This window comes from Alligator mississippiensis, chromosome 7, assembly GCF_030867095.1.
Source record: "Alligator mississippiensis isolate rAllMis1 chromosome 7, rAllMis1, whole genome shotgun sequence".
Classification (NCBI taxonomy): domain Eukaryota; kingdom Metazoa; phylum Chordata; order Crocodylia; family Alligatoridae; genus Alligator; species Alligator mississippiensis.
This window is the reverse complement of record NC_081830.1, coordinates 74668965-74691269: the sequence shown is the minus strand read 5'-3', so window position 1 is coordinate 74691269 and position 22305 is coordinate 74668965. Positions and strand designations below refer to the sequence as shown.

The 22305-nt window shown below is 39.1% G+C and overlaps 1 protein-coding gene across 6 annotated transcripts in view; it reads left to right on the top strand.

The window, feature by feature from the left end:
* The window catches only part of PHC3 (polyhomeotic homolog 3), a 123074-nt gene extending 101772 nt beyond the window's left edge, over nt 1-21302 (top strand). For 5 of the 6 annotated variants that reach the window (XM_059731141.1, XM_059731139.1, XM_059731137.1 and 2 more), the window contains 4 exons: nt 1388-1502; nt 4820-4970; nt 5062-5290; nt 9504-21302. In XM_059731141.1, coding sequence (XP_059587124.1) covers nt 1388-1502; nt 4820-4970; nt 5062-5290; nt 9504-9658 — 650 coding nt within the window. In that variant the 3' untranslated portion in view covers nt 9659-21302. Of the gene's footprint in view, nt 1-1387; nt 1503-4819; nt 4971-5061; nt 5291-9503 lie in introns of those variants that run through there. The other variant, XM_059731140.1, reaches the window with a different exon arrangement.
* Nucleotides 21303-22305: the final 1003 nt, after the last annotated feature.

Here is a 22305-nt window from a genome sequence, read left to right as displayed (position 1 = left end):
AGTTCAAACTTGTGTAAGTAAAACTGCTCTATCATTTGAGTATTGTGCCACATATGAATCATCATAACACACCAGTTCTCAGTAATTGCACTGGTTTTCAGGTAAAGTTAACGGTTATTTATTTACTGGTTACCTGAAGGACTGCCTTTCTGGATGGGTCATTCTTCTGTAGTTTCAATCAGTGGAAATTCCAAAGCTGGACGTCCTTCAATACAAATGTGGGAGCAACTGCTCCATGACACATTCTCAGTTCTGGAATTTTGCTTCCCCTGTGCTTCTAACAAATCCTGCACTTACAGCCTTTCGGGCATTCATTCAAGTATAATTTTTATTGTAACCATTCAGGTGATCTAGGTTTCTTAAGGGACTAGAAACTGAAAGGTAATTTGGAGGATTCATCTGATGTGGTTGAGTGCAGTGCCATTAGATTTCTGTGTTACAGGGATTAATCAGTGTTGTACTAAAAATATTTAATCTTTTGATGGACTCTAAACACAATTTTTGTAATTAATACCATCTACTCTCATGCAGTTACTTTGCACCATAGACTGTGATGGTAAAATAGGGAAATTAATAATGTAATAGTAAGCAAAATTTATTTTGAGACTGCGACACTCCTTAATGCAGCAGAGGACAGGATTCCCCAAGCCAGGTGCCAGCAGTAATGCAATCAAATGAGCATGACAAAGGTTTGACTACATTGTTCATAGGTTATGATCATGACTTACTTGCGCATGACCACTGTTTTATGTGAACTAAAGAGAAACTAAATCTAGTGATGTGTCCAGGAATCATGTTGGGGCTGGGCAGTGTCGCTCAAAAAGCAAAAGCATTTTTTTAAATATGGTAATTTTGTGAGCTTCTTAAAAATGAAATGTCTACCTTTTCTTTAAATTAGATTCAATGCTTCAGTGGCTTCCCCAAACCCTCAGATAATAAAACTTCTATTTTCTTCTGTTCAGGGAAGAGAAACGGTGCTTTGCAATGATCTAATGTACTGCAGCTAAGCCACAAATCTTGCATTTTGAATATGGAATGACAGATACTCTCAGTGAATTGTTTAACAGGCTCAGTTCCTAGAGTTAAAATATGAAAAAGGTGTTGATTAGCTTTGAATACATCGTCTGCTTGTACATACACTGTAAATTAAAAAAGAGGCACATTTTTTAAAATAAAATAATTCATTGACCTCAAAAGTATATATGTAAAATTAAAATCTGTAATCCACCGATTTGGCTTCAGTTCTCTGCTTACCTTCTTTGGGGCATTCAAATGAATTGTTTGTTTTATGAAGTCTCTCTACTTGCCTAATTAAGAGATAAGAAATTACATGGCATTACGTTTAAATCGTTTAAACTGACTTTGTTTATGCTGTTCTTTTCTGTAGAGGGACTAGATGAAATCGAGAATGAACTCCTAAAGTGTGAGGCTTGTGGAAAAATGGGATATGCTAGTAAATTCCTACGGTCAAAGCGATTCTGCTCCCTGTCCTGTGCCAAAAGGTATTCTGCATTATTAAAGATATTTATAATCATGATGAGGCATACTGAGGTTAATAAGCATGATCTTATACCAACAGTATGTCTGGGAATGAAAAATAAATAATGTACAATAACCAGGTTGATGCTCTAGATCTTCCAAAATGTTTGATAGCTGCAGCACAGTTCAAAATAATTAAAAAAAAAAAAATGGTGAAAATTGGGAACAATGTGGTCTGTTACTTGATGAAATAATCTCCTAAAGCGATCTGATTGTAGCCCTGGTCACAGTGTGGCCTTGTGAATAGAGCACTGGCTTGAGATGGAGTAAACCCGAGTTTTAGTCCAATCTTGCTTTTGGTCTGCTGCTAGGACTGGAATAGGTACTGCAGGTATTAGTCCTGTACTGGCTGGGAGGTAGACCTTCCCATATCTGATTGCTATGATTGTATTACTTAGGTTCTGAGAGATTATTAAGAACGTATAATGTGGCTCATGAGTCTCCCTGCCAGCTTTTGTTGATGAGGGAAAAGAAATTTCTTAGCAAATAGTTCCCTTTATGATATTGCTTCCTCAAAGTTAGCAGCATCTCTCTTTGTCTTGGAAGCTATGGAATTAGTTACGTTAATAAAAAGATAATATTAGTGGACTTGCACATTCCTGAACATCTTGGAAATAAAGTTGTATTTATTTCCTAATCATCCCTCAGTTTGTTTTTCTGTCAGCAGGGGTTTTTCAGCCACCTCTCTTACGTCAGCTTAGGCCTTCTGTTCCTATAGTGTCTTGACAAGTGGCATTCAGACTAATTCTTCAACTTGTACGTGCTTTTACATCTCAAACCAGAGCAATCAAAATTATAGTCTCAAAGCTCATTTACTGGAGGAATCTTTGTCGGCTTTTTTGGTTCTAGATAATTTCAGATGATACCTCTTGATGAGGAAAATCAAAATCCTCTGCTCATCACTGACTGGGACAGAAGTGGCCGTTTTTTTCTGTTGATACAGATTATAAAATGCCCCACCATTTGAACACTTGGCTCATAAGAATTGCCTAAGTAGGTGGGATTCACAGCAGGAAAAACAGCAAGTTTCTTCTTCAGCTCTTTTGGGTAAAGAATATGTGTAGAAAAGTTTAGCTCAGATACTAAAATTTATAGGGAAGTGGTTTCCAAAGTACTGGTAATGACTGCAAGTGGGATTGCAAGCCCTACAGACACTTTAATTCTTTTTTTCCATTTGAAAATTTGAAACTTTTTATTTAGCTCATCTGATAGGTAACTGCTTTCTCCATCATCCTTTCCTGAAGACTATTTTTAGACTATGTTCTTAAGACGTATTCTCCTTTCCAGAAATTTAAGCAAGAACAATTTAATTTTAGCCTTTAATTTCATGAACCATATGATTTATGATGGGGTGCCAGATTGTGTTATCTCTTTTTACAGAAAATATAACCTTTTCTGTAAATTACCTAAATTGTTTGTGACATTGGTGAGAGAACCTGAGGACTTTATTGTAATTTAAAAATAACCCAAAGAGGTCAAATGATCTATTCAGTTCTCTTATTATCTGGCTAGAATTACTGTACCAGAAAAATTTAGCACATAAACTTTACTGCAGATTAACTTGAAGAATAACTAAATTGTTTGTTTCTCTTAACTGGAGTGTTTTCCACCCATACAAACCCTTAGACTTTAGCAAGGTAGTGGTTTGCATGTAAATTGGTTGGCTTATCAGGGAGAATAGGCTAAACCCAAATTATCTATCACATCTGATTTACTGTTAACAGAGCCACTCTTCAGTGTGAGTGCAAGCTATTTCTGTTTGAGTGATACTAGTCCTTTTAACGTACCCAGAATGAAAAGAGAAGTTCTCCCAGGGTGTCTGAGAGAGAATTTATGAAATAGATCTCCTTAGGGAAGCATGAGACTGGGGGTTATATCCCCAGAAGTCTTAGCTCTGTTTCTGATTCAGTGCATTACCATTGTGAACACTGTAGATCAAGTTCTAGTTTGCAGTGTGGCTGCTCTTATCTAAAGCTAAACTAACACAAGGGAAGTAAATTGAGTATTTATAATTCCAGCAAATTCTGCCGGCAGGGAGAAAAGATTAAATTCTTATTATGCAGGAACCAGCGCTTTGCTTTTTTTGTCCTGTTTTGACAAGGTCACCATCTTAATGGATTAAATAGATGTATAGTAGATGATATAGTAGATGTGATATAGCTTGACTTTAGTACTGTTCTTGACAGTCTCTCATGACATTCTCAGAAGCTTCCTAACTGAGTTTAGATGAAGTAACTGTAAAACAGGGCACAACTGGTTGAAAATCTGTATTTCACGAGTAGTTATCAGTGGCTTGCTAACAAACAGGAAAGGCTTATCAAATTGGGGCCCTGAAAAGGGTTGTCTTGGGTCCTGTAATAGCCAATATTTTCATTTATGACTTGGATAATGGACTAGAGAGTATGCTTAAGATGGCAACAAGGTCAGAGGACTTATAAGCATGTTGGAGAATGAGGTCAGAAGTCGAAAAGATCCTGCCAAATTGATCGAAAAACTAAAAAGATGAAATGCAATAAAGAAGAGTACAAAGTAATACTTTTGGGAAGGAAATAACTTCATAGATACAAAATAGGAAGTATCTAGCTAGGCGTCGGGACAGCAGAAAAGGACCAGGGGTTAGAGTGGTCGCCAATTGCATGTGAATGAATAATGTGATCCAGGTGTCATTCTCTGATATTCATTTTCTGATCTATTAATAAGAGTGTCATATGCAAGGCACAGGAGGTAATTGCTCTACTGAGCACTAGTGTGCTGGAGCTGTCTAGGAGGGTGCAAAAGAGAAATCGGAACAATAAAAAGCTTAGAAACAAGACTCGACAAAATGTTGAAAGATTTGATTTCAGTTAGTCTGGAAAAAGGTAGACTGAGGGGGGATTCTAAGTCTTTCAATATATAAAACACTGGTCTAAAGAGAACAATTGTGCTCCATTTCTGCCAAGGGTAGAGTGAGAAGTAATTATTTTATATTTATAGCAAGGGAGATTTAGATTAGACATGAGAAGCGTTGGCAAAGCACAGGCATAGGCTCCTAAGGAAGCTATGGAATCAGTGTCTTAAGGACAGATTAGACAAATACTTTGGAAGGGTGGTTTGAATGTACTTGTTCTGACCTCAGAACACTAGGACAGGTTGAATGACTTTTGAAATCCCTACCACAATCTTATATTTCTGTGATAGTTATTATCTTTAAGTAACATTTCTATATGAAGCACATAATGTCACTTAAAAAAAATCCATGAATTCAAATTATTATTTTACTGAATATATTTTGCTTCCTTAGGCACAGTGGTAGATGTGCTAAGAAATACGGACTATTCTCATCAGACAAATCCAGTCGTTGGAATCGGAAGTCAGATAGCCAAAGTCTTGGACAGCGTGGGCGTCGACCAACTGGCCCGGATGGGGCATCACGAGAGCACTTCCTTAGACAGGTCTGTAGAACGTTTGCCTAAAACTAAATCACCATTGAAAAAGTTGTAAAGAAAATATAATACTGTAGTTTATTTGTACTGCATTTTCCAGCTTCCAATTACTTATCCATCTGCAGAAGATTTGGCTTCTCATGAAGATGCTGTGCCAACTGCTATGACCACTCGGCTGCGACGACAGAGTGAGAGGGAAAGAGAACGTGAACTTCGGGAGCTCAGGATAAGGAAACTACCAGAGAATATTGACTTGCTACCAGCTGTGCAAGCTGATCCATCAGTGTGGACAGTTGATGAAGTTTGGGCCTTTATACATTCTTTGCCTGGTATGTAATGTAAAGTTTTTTTTTTTCTGTTTTGGGGTTTGTTTGTTTTTTGCAGTTTTGCAGCAGTAAAAAATGTACTGTTAGCATGGCTGTGAAGGAGTAGTAATATGGTAACACCACACGGGTGTCGTTAGTTGGTGGTACAGAATAAAAATGACTTGTTTCCTCTTGCTTGTTCCTTCAGCACACCTGGGTTTCCCCTCCAAAATCCCACATTGATAGAACTAGTCCCACCTCTGCAGTAGCACCCTAGCTGATGGAGAGTAAAGGTGTTCCTCTTTTCAGTCTGATTTCTCTCGAGGTTGGTTGAAGGATTGAATTGAAGACATTTCCTCCCTTTTATGCTTTTCTTGTTTCTGTTCTCTTCCCTACTTACCTGCTCTTCATTCAAAAGAGAAAGCAAGAAAGAGGCTCTAATTTCCCTATTCATTAATTAGAAAGAGTAAAGACCTTTCATGATAAAAGCTGTTTTAATACATACGGTTTTCTAGAATCCAGAAAACCTCTAAAAATGCACATAATAGAAGATGAAATCAATTGCAGTATACTAGAGGTATCTTATATTTAAGATACCTGCATGGACAAAAGAGTGTTCTTTATGGGTAGGCAAATGTGAGCCAGAAAAACCCAACTGACCAAATGTAAAATAACCAGACAGTGGTGAAAAGATAGCTATGAACTTTGAGCAATAACACTCTAATACCTCTGATGAAGTTCCTGACTCTTCATTTACACAATTTTTCTTCTAATTCAAAGTTCATTGCTATCTTTTCACCACCATCTGGTTATTTTACATTTGTTCAGTTGAGCTTTTCTAGCTTATATTTGCCTACCCATAAAGAACATTCTTTTGTCCATGCAGGTATCTTAAGTTTTGCTAGTAGTAAGACTGAGCTCTTTAGATGAAGCAGTGCATCATTCTTCTTTCACCTAAACTAGCCACTCCCATCTCTAATCATTGAAACTTAAACTGTCTCTGCACCAGTTGTACCCTCTTCCAGGTTTATGGTTATTTCAAACCATTCTTTTAAAAAATATTTCAGTAGGGCAATTCTCTTGGGGAAATGTATCTTTGTTTTGGGTCATATAACACCTTTTTTACCAGCTTCGGCCCGGATCCTTCTCCCCCTCTTAAGATGTCTAAGTGGCACTTACATGGATTTTAGTTATCTTAAAGGCACTAAATGTGATCCTGTCTGATCCTATGGAACAATCACCATTCAGTTAGGATGTCTAGGATGCTCCGAAGTGATCTAGTAAAGCCATGCATGCTTTATGGCAATTCAGTTCTATCTAAGAAAGTGCATACATTATGTGTAAAGTTATCCTTAGCTGGAGAAAAACTATTGAGTAACATTGTCTCCAGTTCCCAATGGTGTGTATTCATTTTATTAAATGAAAATTTAATACAGTAGTTTGGGGGCTAGGTCTTCCTCTTCCTCAAAACAGTACTCACTTCAGTGGGCCACAGAACTCTGCCCTCTTTCTTCCCGTTTTTCTTGCCCCGTAACTTTCTTAGCTGCCCCGTAAGTCAGCTTCAACAGGAGGAGTGAATGATGCCCTGCCTAGTAATGGCCTATTGATTAGTTTACTGTTATAGGAACGGGGATTTCTAAGTTCAGACCCCTTCATGGCAAAGCAGGGCAAACACCCAGCTCTCATGGCCAGAGTACGTGCATTAACCATTGGGCTGTTGGGCAAAAAGGTAAGTACTGTCTCTGTTTCTGCCCTCCATTTTCTTTGTGCTGAAGTCAGTGCTGTTGTCTTCTAGTTAGACTGAGGCTCAGGTAGTCATCTCATAGAATCGTAGAGTTGGAAGGAACCTCCAGGATTATCTGGTCCAACCTTGAGACTGGCTCTCTCAGGAGCTGTATTTCCCTTCTCAGCTGGCAGAATTGATTTGGCTCTCAACATGATCAGCATGATCGGGGCTGTCCAACTTGCAGCCCATGAGCCCATATGCAGCCTATAAGGGCTTAATTTGCGGCCCTCAGGCTCCTCCCCAATAGTTATGGTCTCCAGGCTTTTCTTTCCTCTGACATTTGCTTCCTACCTCTGCCCAAGAAGGGGGCATGGTGCAGCATGGGACTTCTGAACAGCACAGTGCAGTTTGCATGGCATGTGGTGCCTGACTGCTTAAAGCTGGATGGCCCTGAACTCTGCTAAGGCTGCCCCTTAAGAGAATGTCTTCGTGGGCAGAACAGGACTCACCTCTGGAGTCCCATTGCCGACATATGAAAACTCTGCAATTCCTCGAGGTTAATAGGATACAAGTTTGGAGGTGCAGTAGACTATTGAAAGAATGGGAAAGCTGTGCATCTCTTGGAGTCAAACAAAATCTTTCTCCTGAGATAGGCTTGTGCTTTTGGGATGAATGGAATGTTTAGCCAGCAGAGCAGGATCTGGGCTTTTATAAAGTATTTCACTCTAAATAGAAGACATTGATCTCGGACAAGGAAGTGAGGATTATATAAAGGTAAGTCTTATGTCCCCAAAAGCTAGCATTGATTCACAGTCTTTCTAGTAAATTCATGTATTATCTACCCTGGGATAATTTTTAACTACCATATTTCCTCAAATAGAAGATGACCCTGATTACATGTGATCAGTCCTGTTATGCTCCAAAATTTTATATGCAGATGAGGCACAGGACAGCCTGGTCCAGCATCACTTTGTGGAGGGCAGGGCCCACACTAATCATGTATGCCAGGCTGAGAGAGGGGGCTGCCAGAGGGTTTCTGGGTATGTAGTGTTCTGACTCACTATGAAAAAGAGTTGGTGGTAACAGGGACTGCTCTTAATGGGCACTACTATATGTTTTATTCAGATGAGTTGCACTTAACTTATCCTTGTGACTGAAAAGAGGACGTATTCATTCTTGTATAGGATTGAAATACGAAGGGTTTACTGTTGGGTTCAGGATTAGTCATTTGTTCTTATAGGAAGTATGGTGCCCAATTTTGTTGGCACTATTTTTTGTTTTGTTTCTTTTTTAAACTCTAGTGAGTACTCCCTTTTCACTTTATAGTTTCTTAATAAAGACAAAAAGCTGAAAATGCAAAGATGTCAAGAAAATAAATTTAAAGAAGAAATAATCAGTCTGGAATGGAAGCTGGAATATACATTTTTAAAAGCATCTGAAAGGCTGTAGGAAGAAAAATAGGACAGTTAAATGGACAGTTATATTTCTAAATATATAGATTAATCTGAAAACAACAGAAATATGATTATAAGGGAAAGAGAAGCTTTAAATTATAATTGAAAATAAAACAAGGTCTTTAATTTATTATTCATACACAGAAAGATACCAAAAAATATGGTATAATGGTTGTCTGTTTATCAGATATCCAGGACATCTGTCAAGGAACTATTCACTTTTCCTTTTGTCCTTCCTTAGAAAAGGCTGTCAATTATTTGGGACAGTGCTTTGCATGGAATGTCCCCATTTCCTATATTAAACATACAGGCATATATCAATGATATGAGTGCAAATTACCTTTCAAGAATGTTAGTATTAAAAGAAGGGTAAGGAAGGGAATAATCTCAGATAAACAGGTTGCACTTCTAAAGGAAGGTTTCCAACTATTTTAACTCTGCTTCACTGAGATGCCAGCATCATTCCAACTGTGCGTGAAGGCTATTAACTCATCACAAATCTATGGCTGTAATATGTGGTTTTGTAGGGGAAATTCTGCTATATATTCATAGCGTGGAATTTTCAATATTCCACCCAGTAGAGTAGCGCAGGGGGATCCTGGAATAGAACTGCTTTGGAAATAATAGGTAAGTAATGTTTCCTGATCTTTTGGGATTTGAATTGTTCTCACAGAATGAATGCGATCTTCTCTTGCTGGAAAAAACCCAGAAGAATGATGCTTTCTTTTATTTAATAGGTATTTCTGTCTTTATTTCAAGCCCTTCCAAAGAATACTAAGATCACAGCAATCTTTCTTTTAAATGAAGTAAGACTCAATTGTCTTGCTCACAAGGATGTCTTAATTTCCAGTGGGCAGTGTTTCCATCAGTGGTTGCCTCAGTAGGGGCTGTATGTGTAGATAATGCTCAGATGAGCTTAGGAGTCCCAAAATCATGTTGTTTAACTCTTTTACTCCTCAAGGTGTAGTCATTGGGAATTACTATTCTAGTGTGAACAAGGGCATTATACCTGTTAATGCATATGTCTAACTGACTATTATTATTTATTTTTTTGTAGGTTGTCAAGACATTGCAGATGAATTTAGAGCACAAGAGATTGATGGACAAGCTCTCCTCTTGTTAAAAGAGGATCACTTAATGAGTGCAATGAACATAAAGTTGGGACCTGCACTGAAAATTTGTGCACGCATCAACTCATTGAAGGAATCGTAGTGGGAACGTGATGCTTTAGATAACAGCCTCTCTCTTTGAAAGACCCATACAGTAATAAGCCAGTATCTACACTATGGCATGACTATTACTGTGATATTTTGACAAAGTTTTTTTCATACAAAGACTTTGAAATTATTTCTCCAAATACACCATATAATCCTCCCTACCTTCCAGTAATTATCAGGCTTATGGTAAACCATTAGCAAGACTGGGGAATCATTCCAGTAAAGTGGAGGGTGAGGCAGATTAATGAAAACAAAAGTATAATATGTTGCGGTAGATGAAACTATTCCCAAAATGTTCTTTATTATACAGGTTTAAGATTTTTTTTTAAACATAATCTGATGGTCATTTAAATTATGTTAATATATTCTGAAAGATACATTTTCCCATGTAGAGAGTTTTTTAGACTATGGAATAACAGAAGAGTCCACAGAGTCTGTGGAAGCACTGATTATGGTAAAATGCTATGCATTTAGTTGTGCTCTCTGAGTTTCTTTTAATCTTGAGCCTATTGTTTGAAGGGAATTTTGACAAACCTGTTCTCTGATAGGCTAATCTTCTGTTCTATAAAATCTAGGATATTCATCATAATCCTCGTGTATGCAATGCTAGACCTACTGATTTGCGAATGGCATGACACTCTTCCGAGAGAGTACAGAAGCACATACGTTACTTTTATTGTTTGTATGCTGCTATGCACTAAGAGGGCATTAAGTTGTTATACTTCTTGCTTTGCTTGCTGCTAGGTAACTTAGACCAAAGGAGTCAACACACACATGGGCTGAAAGGAAAGTGTGTCAATGTGTGGCTCCTATTTAACAAATGACCCTGTAGTAGTAGTAGTAGGCAACTCTCAGTCCTTCTGGAGCATGGTGTATGCATCAGAGGTCACCAGGACCTTCCACACACATGCTTAGGCAGGAGTGTGAAGGGTGCCCAGACCTTCAATCTCCCTTTAGACCATTGAGACGGAATCCAAAGGCCAGACCAAGTACAGATGTTCGGTACCTTGATGGCTGTAGCTATGTGCACATCCAGGAATAAAACCCAGGTCTCTCACATGGCAGATAAGGATTCTACCACTGAACCACAACAGCAGGTTGAGCAAGTTAAAACTACAGAAAAAAATCTGTCCTTAAGTAGATCTAGCACTGTTTTTCTCTACAGATTTTTGCAGGTATCTTCTAGAGGTCAACATTAGAGCTCCTGCTTTGCATTAGAATCTCCCGAACTTCATAAAACAGAGATTTCAGTTCTGATATTTTCTATCAACCCCTAAGGCTGCAAATTAGGGTTGCACATGTTACCTATTAAATGCGAAATGTATGAGGAGAGCTCTGAACCCAGAGCACCAAAGGATTTAGGAAAGAGCTAGCAGCTGGGTTTTTTCTAAGCACTTTCTAGATTTGTTGTTGTTTTGTTTCCCCCACATCCATTGATGTACAGAAGATCAGTCTCCCTTTCTTTTAGTTGATATGGTTAATTTTGAAGGTAAAATGAGGGAGATTTTGAGTTCTGGTGTAAAGCATTTCTGCTTTCTGATTTCTGGTTTGATGAGCCAGTAGAAAACTACAGCTCTCTCAGCTATGGTTTTATCAAAATGCTTATTATTTTTATACAAAAATATTATTGGCTAATTTTTAATCTTTTGTTTGTGGTGGTATACTTTATAATATCAGACAAAGAATATGGATTACCTGTGAATTAATAATGACATCTGGTATGTTAGGAACATGTGGTCTTGTATTGTGGATACTATCTTCTACACCTACAGTTTAGTGTAATGTTTTGTGCATGTTAACTTCATTTTTATTTTGATTTATTGGCTAGATTTCAGAATCATTTCGTCAGTTTGTTATACAGGACTGAATTATTAAGGGATTGCTAGAACCTCACAGTCATCCTGGCTTAAGCACACACTCCTTCTTACTCTTGATGTTATATATAAATTCTTTATAGAGCTTGCATAACCACAGAACACTCACTACTTCTGCTTTAAAGCTTAATGAATGGAAGAAATGAAAATGTATGCCTTGCCTACATCTAAATGTTTTACTGCTTCAGCTGTGTTGGCATAATTAAAGCAACAAAAAGCCCCCAGATCCCATCAGGCTGCCTCTGGACATTATGGGTCTGTGCCTGTACACATGCTGAATACATGTGAAGTAAGCCTGCTCTAAGATGTTCCAGTTAGAACATGATGGAGTAAACTCGATTAATTAGAACGCTCCAGCAGCCTTGCTGTCATGTGTATTCAGCATCCCGGCACTTCAAAATGGCAGCGAGAGTGCTTTAACTAAAGCTTGCTGAATGAGTTTTAGTTAAAGCACCCCCACAACCATTCTGAAGTGCAAGATGCTGAATACACAAGATGCTGAGGGAATTTTAATTAGAGTGGCTCCCGAGAGCATGTGTATAGACATGTTACACTAATATTGTAGTGTTACAAACTGTGTAGCACTCCAGAATAATAAGCAATATGGACCACATGTTCAGAGGTCCCTGGCATGCTCTTCAGCCATGGAGCCTATCAGTGAATTGCAGGCAGGCTCACTGACAGGTTTGCAAGCCAGGTTCCTAGGCAGCTTGAAAGCCCACCTTTTCTTGAGTTTCCAAGGAGCCTTTCAAAGGTCTTGATGCTTTAATGGGCTGCAGGTGCCATCACTATTATCCCTTTAAACTTCACAGGCTGCAGGCATCCCCCTCACCCTTACTGTTGGGCAGCAAAGGTGAATTGCGTTCATAGATTCATAGATGTTAGGGTTGGAAGGGACCTCAATAGATCATCAATTCCAACCCCCTGCATAGGCAGGAAAGAGTGCTGGGTCTAGATGACCCCAGCTAGATGCTCATCTAACCTCCTCTTGAAGACCCCCAGGGTAGGGGAGAGTACCACCTCCCTTGGGAGCCCGTTCCAGACCTTGGCCACTCGAACTGTGAAGAAGTTCTTCCTAATGTCCAATCTAAATCTGCTCTCTGCTAGCTTGTGGCCATTATTTCTTGTAACCCCCGGGGGCGCCTTGGTGAATAAATACTCACCAATTCCCTTCTGTGCCCCCGTGATGAACTTAAAGGCAGCCACAAGGTCGCCTCTCAACCTTCTCTTGTGGAGGCTGAAAGGGTCCAGGTTCTCTAGTCTCTCCTCGTACGGCTTGGTCTGCAAGCCCTTAACCATACGAGTGGCCCTTCTCTGGACCCTCTCCAGGTTCTCCACATCCCTCTTGAAGTGCGGCGCCCAGAATTGCATGCAGTACTCCAACTGCGGTCTGACCAGCGCCCGATAGAGGGGAAGTATCACCTCCTTGGATCTATTCGTCATGCATCTGCTGATGCACGATAAAGTGCCATTGGCTTTTCTGATGGCTTCGTCACACTGCCGGCTCATGTTCATCTTGGAGTCCGCTAGGACTCCAAGATCCCTTTCCACTTCCGTGCCACCCAGCAGGTCATTCCCTAGGCAGTAGGTGTGCTGGACATTTTTCCTCCCTTGGTGCAGCACTTTGCATTTCTCCTTTCAAGTCTCTGGTGGCAGCAAGGGCTGAGCATCTCCAACACCAGTGGTTTCAACAGCAACTTCTTTCTCGTGGATCTGCCACTTTTGTCCTGGGACAAATTCCTTTTAACTTGTGGCATGTTACCATTTGTTGTGGGACACTCACGTATATCCTACAACAAATATAATGTCTGGAGGGAGCTTTATAACAAAATCCTCACATCCTTCTAGCCATAGTTATGCTGGAAGAAACTTTTCAAATATAGACCAAGGCTATTGCACCACTTCATGATTTTATTCTGTACCCAGAGGAGCATTTGGAATAAAATCCAACTTTCCTATTCTTGGTATCAGTCATCAACTGCTAGAAAGGACAAATAAGGTCCCTTAGAACGTCGGATGCAAACAGCTACAGAAAAGAAATGGTAGCTACTAAAGGGAGTATTTTAGTAGGTGTACAGTAGCCATAATCCTTTTAGATCATATTGGGGTGACACATAGGGGGTGCACGTGGGTGCATGTGCACCCCCTGTAAAAGGTGCCGCCAACACTGGTGGTGTCTGCAGGCAGTCCCTGATAAAAAGTATCCTGCCAATATTTTACTCTTTCTTCGCTTAAAGCCCTTAGTGTTACTAACTTTAATAGGGCTACTCATGCTTTAAGTGAAGCATGTCCACAAGAATTGACAGGATCCAGGCCTGGATCAGTATTATTTGAAGGAGAGAGTTGCTGTCACCATTTCAGTTGGGAATTTAGTACTCAGTAACTGGACAGAGCTCTCGGCATTGGCTACTTTAGATTTCAGATAATGACTCCTGAATAGTGTTTATTTTACAGAAAGTCTGTATTCTTAATATATGCAATTGATCAAACAAAAGTAGGAGCTTTGGTTTTCTTTAAAATAACTTTAAATAAATTATTCCTATTGAATTCTGAGTAGACTTTAGGACTGAAAAGATTTTCAGTCTGAGATGTTATTAATTATTCCTGTGTAAGTAATTGTGATTTATTTTAAAGTTGGTTTTGCACTTTTGAGCTATAGTTTCAGTCAAAAATATTTTAAAGAGATTTAAACTATAAGAAACAAAGATACAAACTGTAGAAATCATTTAAGCTAAGCAAACTTGTATGTTTTAAAGGAGCTGGGGTTTAATCATGAGGCTTTCCTTAGAGATAATGGGTTTTTTGGGCTAGATCTAGCAGACTGCTTTGAAAATACAGCATCATTTTTTTTTAAACAATATTAATCCCAATATTATTTTCAAGCTCTTCTGTACACTGAAATGTTGAAGCTGTGTTTGAGAGGTGTCACTGTACCCTTATACTAAAAAAAAAAAAGTAGATTTACAGACTCCTCACGTGCCATGTCTCTAAACAGAAAACTGTCATTTTTGATTGATAGGGTAGGATACACATGCAACTGACATGGATAAAACCTTCCCACTGCAGGTCAGAGAGCAGTTAATATGAGAGAATACTAATGAGATACAAATTCAGAGCAAGATCCATCTACTTCCTCAATCAAGGGAAAAACATATGCCCAAATCATATAATAATTATACAGAAACAGGCACAATATTCTTATTAAAGCTCTGCAGATTTTTCTCACATTTTTTATCTGAAGAGCTCCTTGTTGAGTTAGGTTTACCAGTGCTATGCTCAAGTTATAAATGCAGTAATATAACAGGTTTGAAAAATGGATTTTTCTGGGTTTTTTCATTGTAGTGACAAAATATGTTAGTTTTTAAGCCTGTGCAAATAGGGAAGTATTTGATTCGGATTCGGAGGACAGTGATTTGATTCAGAGATTCAGATCACTGCCCTGAATTGATTCAGCCGAATCAGCTTCAGAAGTTTCGGTGCTGATTCGGAGACATTCAGTGATTCAGTCAGCTGGGGAGAGGCAGGCACAACTGGGTGGCTGCAGGTTCTCCCATGGCTTCTCTGGCTGTGCCTGCCTCTCCCTGGGTCGGGGGAGCCATGGGAGAAGCCCCCATGGCTGCCCTGCCCAGCCCCATCCCCTGCCCAGCCCCAGCCTAGTCCTGGTACCTTAAAAAAAAACAACAAAAAACACCCCACAGTGCACAGGGAGGTTCTGCCATGAGCGCCCAGGGGCACCAGGCAGCAGCAGAGTAGAAGCCCTTGCTCCCAGTGCTGCCATACCCACATCAGCACTGGGAGTGGGGGCTCTGCCCTGCTGCCAGCTGGCACAGGGGAGTGCGGGATGCGAGCACGGCAGCACTGGAAGTGGGGGCTGTGTCCTGCTGCCACTTGTCCCCTTCTGCCTAGAGTGAGCCGCGCCTGCATCCAGCCCCCCACCCCGGCTGGGCAAGCGGCAGCAGGGCAGAGCCCCTGCTCCCAGTGCTGCTGCTCCTGCATCTTTTATCCCCCTGCCCCTCTCCCCGAGTAATGCCCACCCCCGCTCTGGTTGGGTAGCCTGTCCCAGCCCCAATCCCTCCCAACCCCAACAGACTTAGCAGCTGGAGGCAGCTGTCAGCTGCCTGTTTAGTCTGTGGCTGAATCTCCGAATCAGCTGAATCTTTTTCTGAAGCTTTTCCATATAGATTCGGATGCTTTGAATCAATTTGGAGCTTTTACTTGGTCTCCTGGTTTGATTCGGATTCGGAGATTTGGTCCCTGAATGGGACTGAATCTCTTCCAAATCGAATCGGCTACTGAAGCTTTACACAGCCCTATTAGCTTTTGTTTTTTAAAGATACATTTAAAGGAACAGCCAACGTTTAAGCATATCATGCCCGACTAATTTGATTTCCTTCTGACAAGGTGACAGGCTCTGTGAATGGGGGCAGAGCAGCAGATGTGATTTTGGGGGTGGGGACAGGCTGTTGAAACTCTCTCCTATGACATTTTCATTAATAAGCTAAGGAAACCGACTAGGTGAAAGTGCTGGAAAGTGGATACATAACTGGTTGAATCCTCTTGTTCAAAGACTAGTCATCAAAGACTCAATGTTTAGTTGGGGGGAGAGGTATCAAGGGGGGTTCCCCACTGGTCTGTTCTGGGTGTAGACTTATTTAACATCATTAATGATGTGGATAGCAGGTTTGCGTGCATGCTTAGTAAATACGCAGATAACAGTGCAAATTTGTGCAGCCTGCATGGCCCTGGCAGGGAGCTGGGGCAGGCTGGAAGGAGCTGCTGGGCTTCCCCAGGCTTTGTAGTGGTAAATGTGGATGCGAAGGGGTAGGGCAGGTGGACTTGGGGTGCAGGCAACTCTTGAGGGGCATGTCAGAGTACAGGCTGAGGCAGGAGCCCTGTTGTGATTTGGGGGGTGGTTGAGTAGTGGCATGTGGTAGCAGTGAGGACATCTTTCCTTGACTGAGTGTCCCGCTGGCTAGTTTTGGTTCTCTTGGGAGAGAGACTTTATTTTGAGCTATTTTGCAATCGCCTAGATGTACACTACTCAAAAAAAAATAAAGACAAAAATATTTTTTGAAATAATATATCTTATAGTAAATCTTTGAGTTTTAGCATATGATTCATTTATTATAACTGTTAAAATGTCTTTGCCATTAATTTTATGCATGTGGCTCTCAACAGCTCACTAAAACTTGTTAAGTGGCCCTCCAGCCAAAATAATTGCCCATCCCTACAGTAAAGTCAGCAGAACTCCCAAAGACTTCATTGGGTACAGACTCAGCTCTTTAATGAAGTCAAACATGTGAGGACATGAAAGTACTGCTGAATTGTGCACTACAAATTAGCTTTAGTGAGTCATTGCAGTGGTAGCATTTAAAAGTCTTCTCTCATTTTTGGAGGATTATGACATAGTGAAATAAGCTGTAATTTGAACCATATTTAACATTCCGCTTACTGGGTGAGTTTGAACACAGGAAAGGAGTGTTCTAACTGTTGTGATGACTATATGGTGGTTATAGGGTCATTTCTTTTACATTGTTTCTTTAAAATGTAATTGAAGAATATACTTGCCTGGATTTTTTAAAGGAAAGGAGAATTTCACTAACTTCTTAACTGAAAAAGTTTTTATTGAGGTAAGATTTTGGTATTTTTCTTGAAATATGAATGACATTCTGAAATGTTCTAAGCAGATTCAACTCTAGAGTTGAATCTAATTTATGAAAGAAGAATTTGACTCTTTGTTTAATTCCTACGCTCACGAAGCTTGTTCTGGTTTTTCAGAGCTAGCTCTATGGGTGGGGTGGGTGTGTGCATGTGTGTGTTCATTCACTGCACAATTAACCTGGATGTTTCTGTGTATTAGCTCAAACCCCTTAACCTTTCTCATAGAAAACCCTCTAACCTGGATCTGGAATGACTCTAAGCCCATGCTGGTTTAATGGGAGGAACTAGTTAAAATCCAAAGTCCTCCTGAACTGAGGCAGGAGCCTGCCCACTTAAAGGATGCAGACAAAATCACTTTGGGGCACTGATATAGCTCTAGCACCGTTCCCAGGCTAGTCACCCTCAAAGAACAGTCAGGTTTTTGCTACTGGGTGGGCTGCCTCTGAAACAGTGTAGCCTCCTCTTGGAAAATGCTTCCAGTGGGCTAATTAGCTCTGGAAAGTGCCAGAACCAGTTAACTCATTCTTACTTTAATTAATCCAGAGGTATCCACACTATTTCCAGTGTAAGCTGGAGCACTGTGGTGTGCATCAGCATACCAGTAGTATGTGCTAAGATTTATGGACAGAGGTTCATGGGAACCTGCATCTTTAGGCATGGACGCAGGGAGGCTACAGTAACACAGGCAGGACTTTGCTGTGGGCAAGCTTGTACTTGTGCTAGGTTAATCTGGATGTTTATATCCAGCTGTTGAAGGTAGCTGTGAGATAAAGATGTTACCCTCATTCTCTGAGAGTAATGATGCTGATTAAATTTTTCCTTTCCTAGTATTCCACCAGTGTTCAGGAGAGGTTTTAAGTTATGCCATATTTCTTCTCCCAACATTACTACTTACTGTATATTCATGATGCAAAAGCACACTTCCCAGGCTGTATGTACCAGTGCATCTTGTGTAGTAGCTAGAACAAGAAATGGGCAACTAAGACCTGGGTTTATTCAGGATCTTCCCCCAAAATTTTATACTTTTGGTTACCTTGCTAACCTCTCAGTTGACTTGTCTGCATGCTGAATATATTCTTTACTGATCTCATAAGGCTATTGTGGAGCAAATGGTTTCAAACATCAATCTCTAGAAGAAGGGTGATATGTAAGAAGCATATTCAGGTTCTTCAGCAAGCTGATAGCTCTTTCAGTATTGTGGATTCAGCTTTTCAGTGTTATGAACAGATCTGGAGTGAAAATGTTAGGTTAACTTCCAGTGTCCGTTTGCTGCCAAGTTTTCCAAAATGAGTGTTTTGCCAGCTCCTAGAAATAGAAAATCTCATCAAACTTTCTATCTGGAGGAATGTATATAAATTGAGCACAAATATATATAGTCATAGTATAAAGCTAGCACATTAAATAAATACAGTGTTTAATATGCAACAAGCATACGTCATGTTAGGTGAACTTGAAAAGGATTACATTGTTCATAGGTTGTAAATCAGGGTATTTCATCCTACTGATGAAGTGGTAGGGATCGAAGCACAAAAATATATGGCATGATGGAATGGTCTGCCTGAAGTTTCTAGTCTGATCCAGGAGAGGTGGTTGGATAGCATTAGTAAGAAGAGTGAAATTTTATCAAACAGTGCCAACTGATTTATATCTGGAGTTAAAAGGTAAATAGAGTGTTTCAGTCAGGAACAAACTTGCACTGTCCCTCTCTGAATCAATTCTTTTGCTGCTTAATGCTGAGGTTGATGCAGAAGGTTCTTGAGTAGGGTAGAGCTTTCATTATCATAAATGCATGTGATGTTTATAGTAATGAAGGATAGAGGATGACAACATTTGAGTGGTACGTGGCTTGTGAAAAGAGAGCTTTAATTGCTGGCACAAGCACAAAAATAATGGAAAAAGCAGATTACTTATTTGGCAGCAATTTTCTTTGGCAGCTTTCACATGTATAGTTACTGCCTTCATGATGGGGCTCTTATTGGTTCCTGCAGTACAGCTGCAGTCCTGTTGCTGTGCAAGACTACATTGTTAGATCAAAGATGTGGTACTATGACTTCCCAGTAGCATCCATAAGGAAAAGGCAAACAATGAGCAGGCTGAACCTTTTCTTTGTACAGGCAACAGGGGATAAAGGTCACTTCTGCACTATGCCACTAAGACAAACATTTTTTTCCTTATCCTTTATCTGGCATTTTGAAAGAACCAGCTCTCTGGTCTCAATCTAGTTTCTAGTAAGCAGTTTTTCAGTATTCCGATTTGTTTTCTTTATGTAAAAAGCAAAGGACAAAATGGGCATGAGAGAGCTACTGTTCCACGGTTAAACGTTTCCTTCAACTGACCAGGTGATTGTGGAAAGTTACATTGCCACTGTCCAGTGGATACATTGACAGCCTGAAAGTTGAATCTTATCTGACACCCTTTCCCAAAGAATAGTGGTGAAAGAGAAGTGAAGTATAAAGTTTTCCAAGTCCTGTTTTAAAAGTGTTGTTTATGTAATATTAGTGAATTAATATTTGATTTACCTTGACATTGTGTTTTCTTGTAAAACTGACACTTAGCTTTAGAATGATTGTAGCAAATATAAGAATGCTGCCACCTCAGGACAGAAATGTGTGTGAATTTAACTACAGATATTGAATTTAAATCTCATTAATAGATGTCAGCATTCTTACCCAACTTTGTACAATTCAATCTGTAGTTTTAATTCAATTTTGGAAAATACTGAAACAGATTTCTACTGCACTAGAGATTAGATTAACCTTATTGAACAGGGGTGTCTAAAATGTATGTTGTGGGAAATAATTTTAACTTCATGTGACAATAGGTGAGATAAGGTTAAATATTTTCATTTGCAGACCTGTGGACTCCTTAAAGGTTTCTTACTTGATGATCTTTTAAAATGCCTGGTGCATGAATACATTTGAATACTTGCTGGTTTTTAATTTTTTTTTTGTAAATATTTTACCAGCCCTTTTCACTGGGTGTCTAATTTTATGTAGGCTGAAAAACTACATCCCAAAATGTGCTAGAGCAGGACCTACCCTATAACCTCCCAAGCAAGAAATAGTAGCACCTAGAAGTGTTGTTGTTGTTAAATGGTTAAAGGTCATTCTACATGTCCTACTTTTCACATTAAGTATGTTTCCTTACTCTTTAAGCCAGCGTAAAGGTTGAAGCTGTGACTGTGGTGCCAAAAATATCAAACCATATGTTTTTTAAATCCTGCCTCTTCCTAATGCACTGTTTTTTAAAATTCAACTATTTACTGATCATTTTGCTAATGTGATGCATTTCACTTGCTTTTTAAACAGATTTTCACCCAAACATTTTTCATGTGCTTAAAATTTTGCTCCTTCTTTTGGTTGCATCTAAAAATTAGTCAGCTATGTATTGATACCTTAAAGAGTATGTGGCACACTGGGTGAGCGAAGCACCATGTGGAACTAACTAATATATTAAAATGAAAATTAGACTTTGACATGTTAAGGAAATAAATATGAAGTTAATATATGAGAGAGAGATTTATATGTGGTCGTGTATCCTTATGGAGTGATATACTGGAATCTTCTTCACGAAGTTTTACAATATACAGCATTGACTTCAGCACTTGCATCTTTTGTCTATAATTAAAGTGTAATAATGTAAATGGTAACCTGAAAATTAAGTTAAATTTTACAGTTGAAGAGCACACGGTGATCTATGTAAAAAAAAAAATATTATCTTCACTTTGTGTATCCTTTTTTTAAAGAGAAAGCACTTTCTTATTAACAGCTAGCATGTGAATGAATCTTAGATTCTCATGTTTGTAATGGTCTGTAGATTAAGTGAAATTTATCTTTAACCTATATGTTAATGGATAATCTGATTATAAAAATGTTGAATTAAAGCACCTTATTATGCTGCTTATATTTGCTTGTAATTGCACCTTTTGTTATCTGCATCTTTTTCTTCTTGAACATTCTTGTGTGATAATATTGTTCTCTGCAGGTCTGAGTGGATAATTAGCCAACTACAGCATCATTTAACTTTATATAGTTTATATTTCAATATGACTGACATTGTATTGTGAGTTCAGTGCTTCAAAAATAAATGCTACTTCCACTTGTCTATTTTGATTTTTATTTCGCTTTAAAATTAAAAGCAATCAAAGCTGTGAGAACAGGAGAGAGAGAAAAAACATCTGTTCATCTGAGCTATACAATTTAATTTTTTCTTTTAAAATTACCTATAAATTAGCTTCCCCTTTGAAGCATTCCTTTAGCCCTGACCTTTGCTTAGCATTGGTTGACTTCCCCCTTATTGTTGTTTGACACGATCATGGATCGCAGTCCTACAAGACGGTGTGCATCTGCTTAGCATGAGCAGTCTAATTGAACACTGTGAGACTGCTCATGTGCTTAAGATTAAACGAGGCAAGAGAAAATCAATGAAAATATATAGATCCCTGAAAATATTATAAAAACTATGATTTTAACTCAGAAATTTCAGTCCCATATGTGGATTTTTACAGACCAATCTACTGAAATTTTTTTTGCATACCTAATTTAAAAAAAAAATCAAGGCAGCAAAATAGAATGGGATTTAATATAAGAAAATAATTTTAATAGTTCTCTTCCTCCAACCATCCTACTAGTGAAGGTAGTAAACCCTGCCACCATTGTAGCCACTAAGTTGTTTGGTTTTTTTTTTCACCAACTGCATAGGTGGGCTAGAGTTAGACAGGCTTTCAAATGCAAGCTTCAAAAGCTCCTAAAGAAAATGTCTTCCATTCAAAAGCTTGTCTATGTCTAACTCTAGCCCATCTATGCAGTTGGTCCAATAAAAGATACCACCCAAAGAAATCCTTGCCCTCTGCATAATTCCTGGACCATCACAGCTATATCCTTCTAACACTACCTTAAAATTTATGCATGTTCTTAATCTTTCCAGGATTAGGATGGTTGGTACCAAATCAAGGCTCTTTCTTTAGTGCTTTAAGACTGTTATTTATTTAGATTTTAAAGCAATCCTCCCTTATTCAAAAGGGAACTTCAGCAGAACTTGAACATGGTATCTTTGCATATGATGGATAAATACTTTGCAAGCTCTTTATGCTGCTCTAAACTTTAGG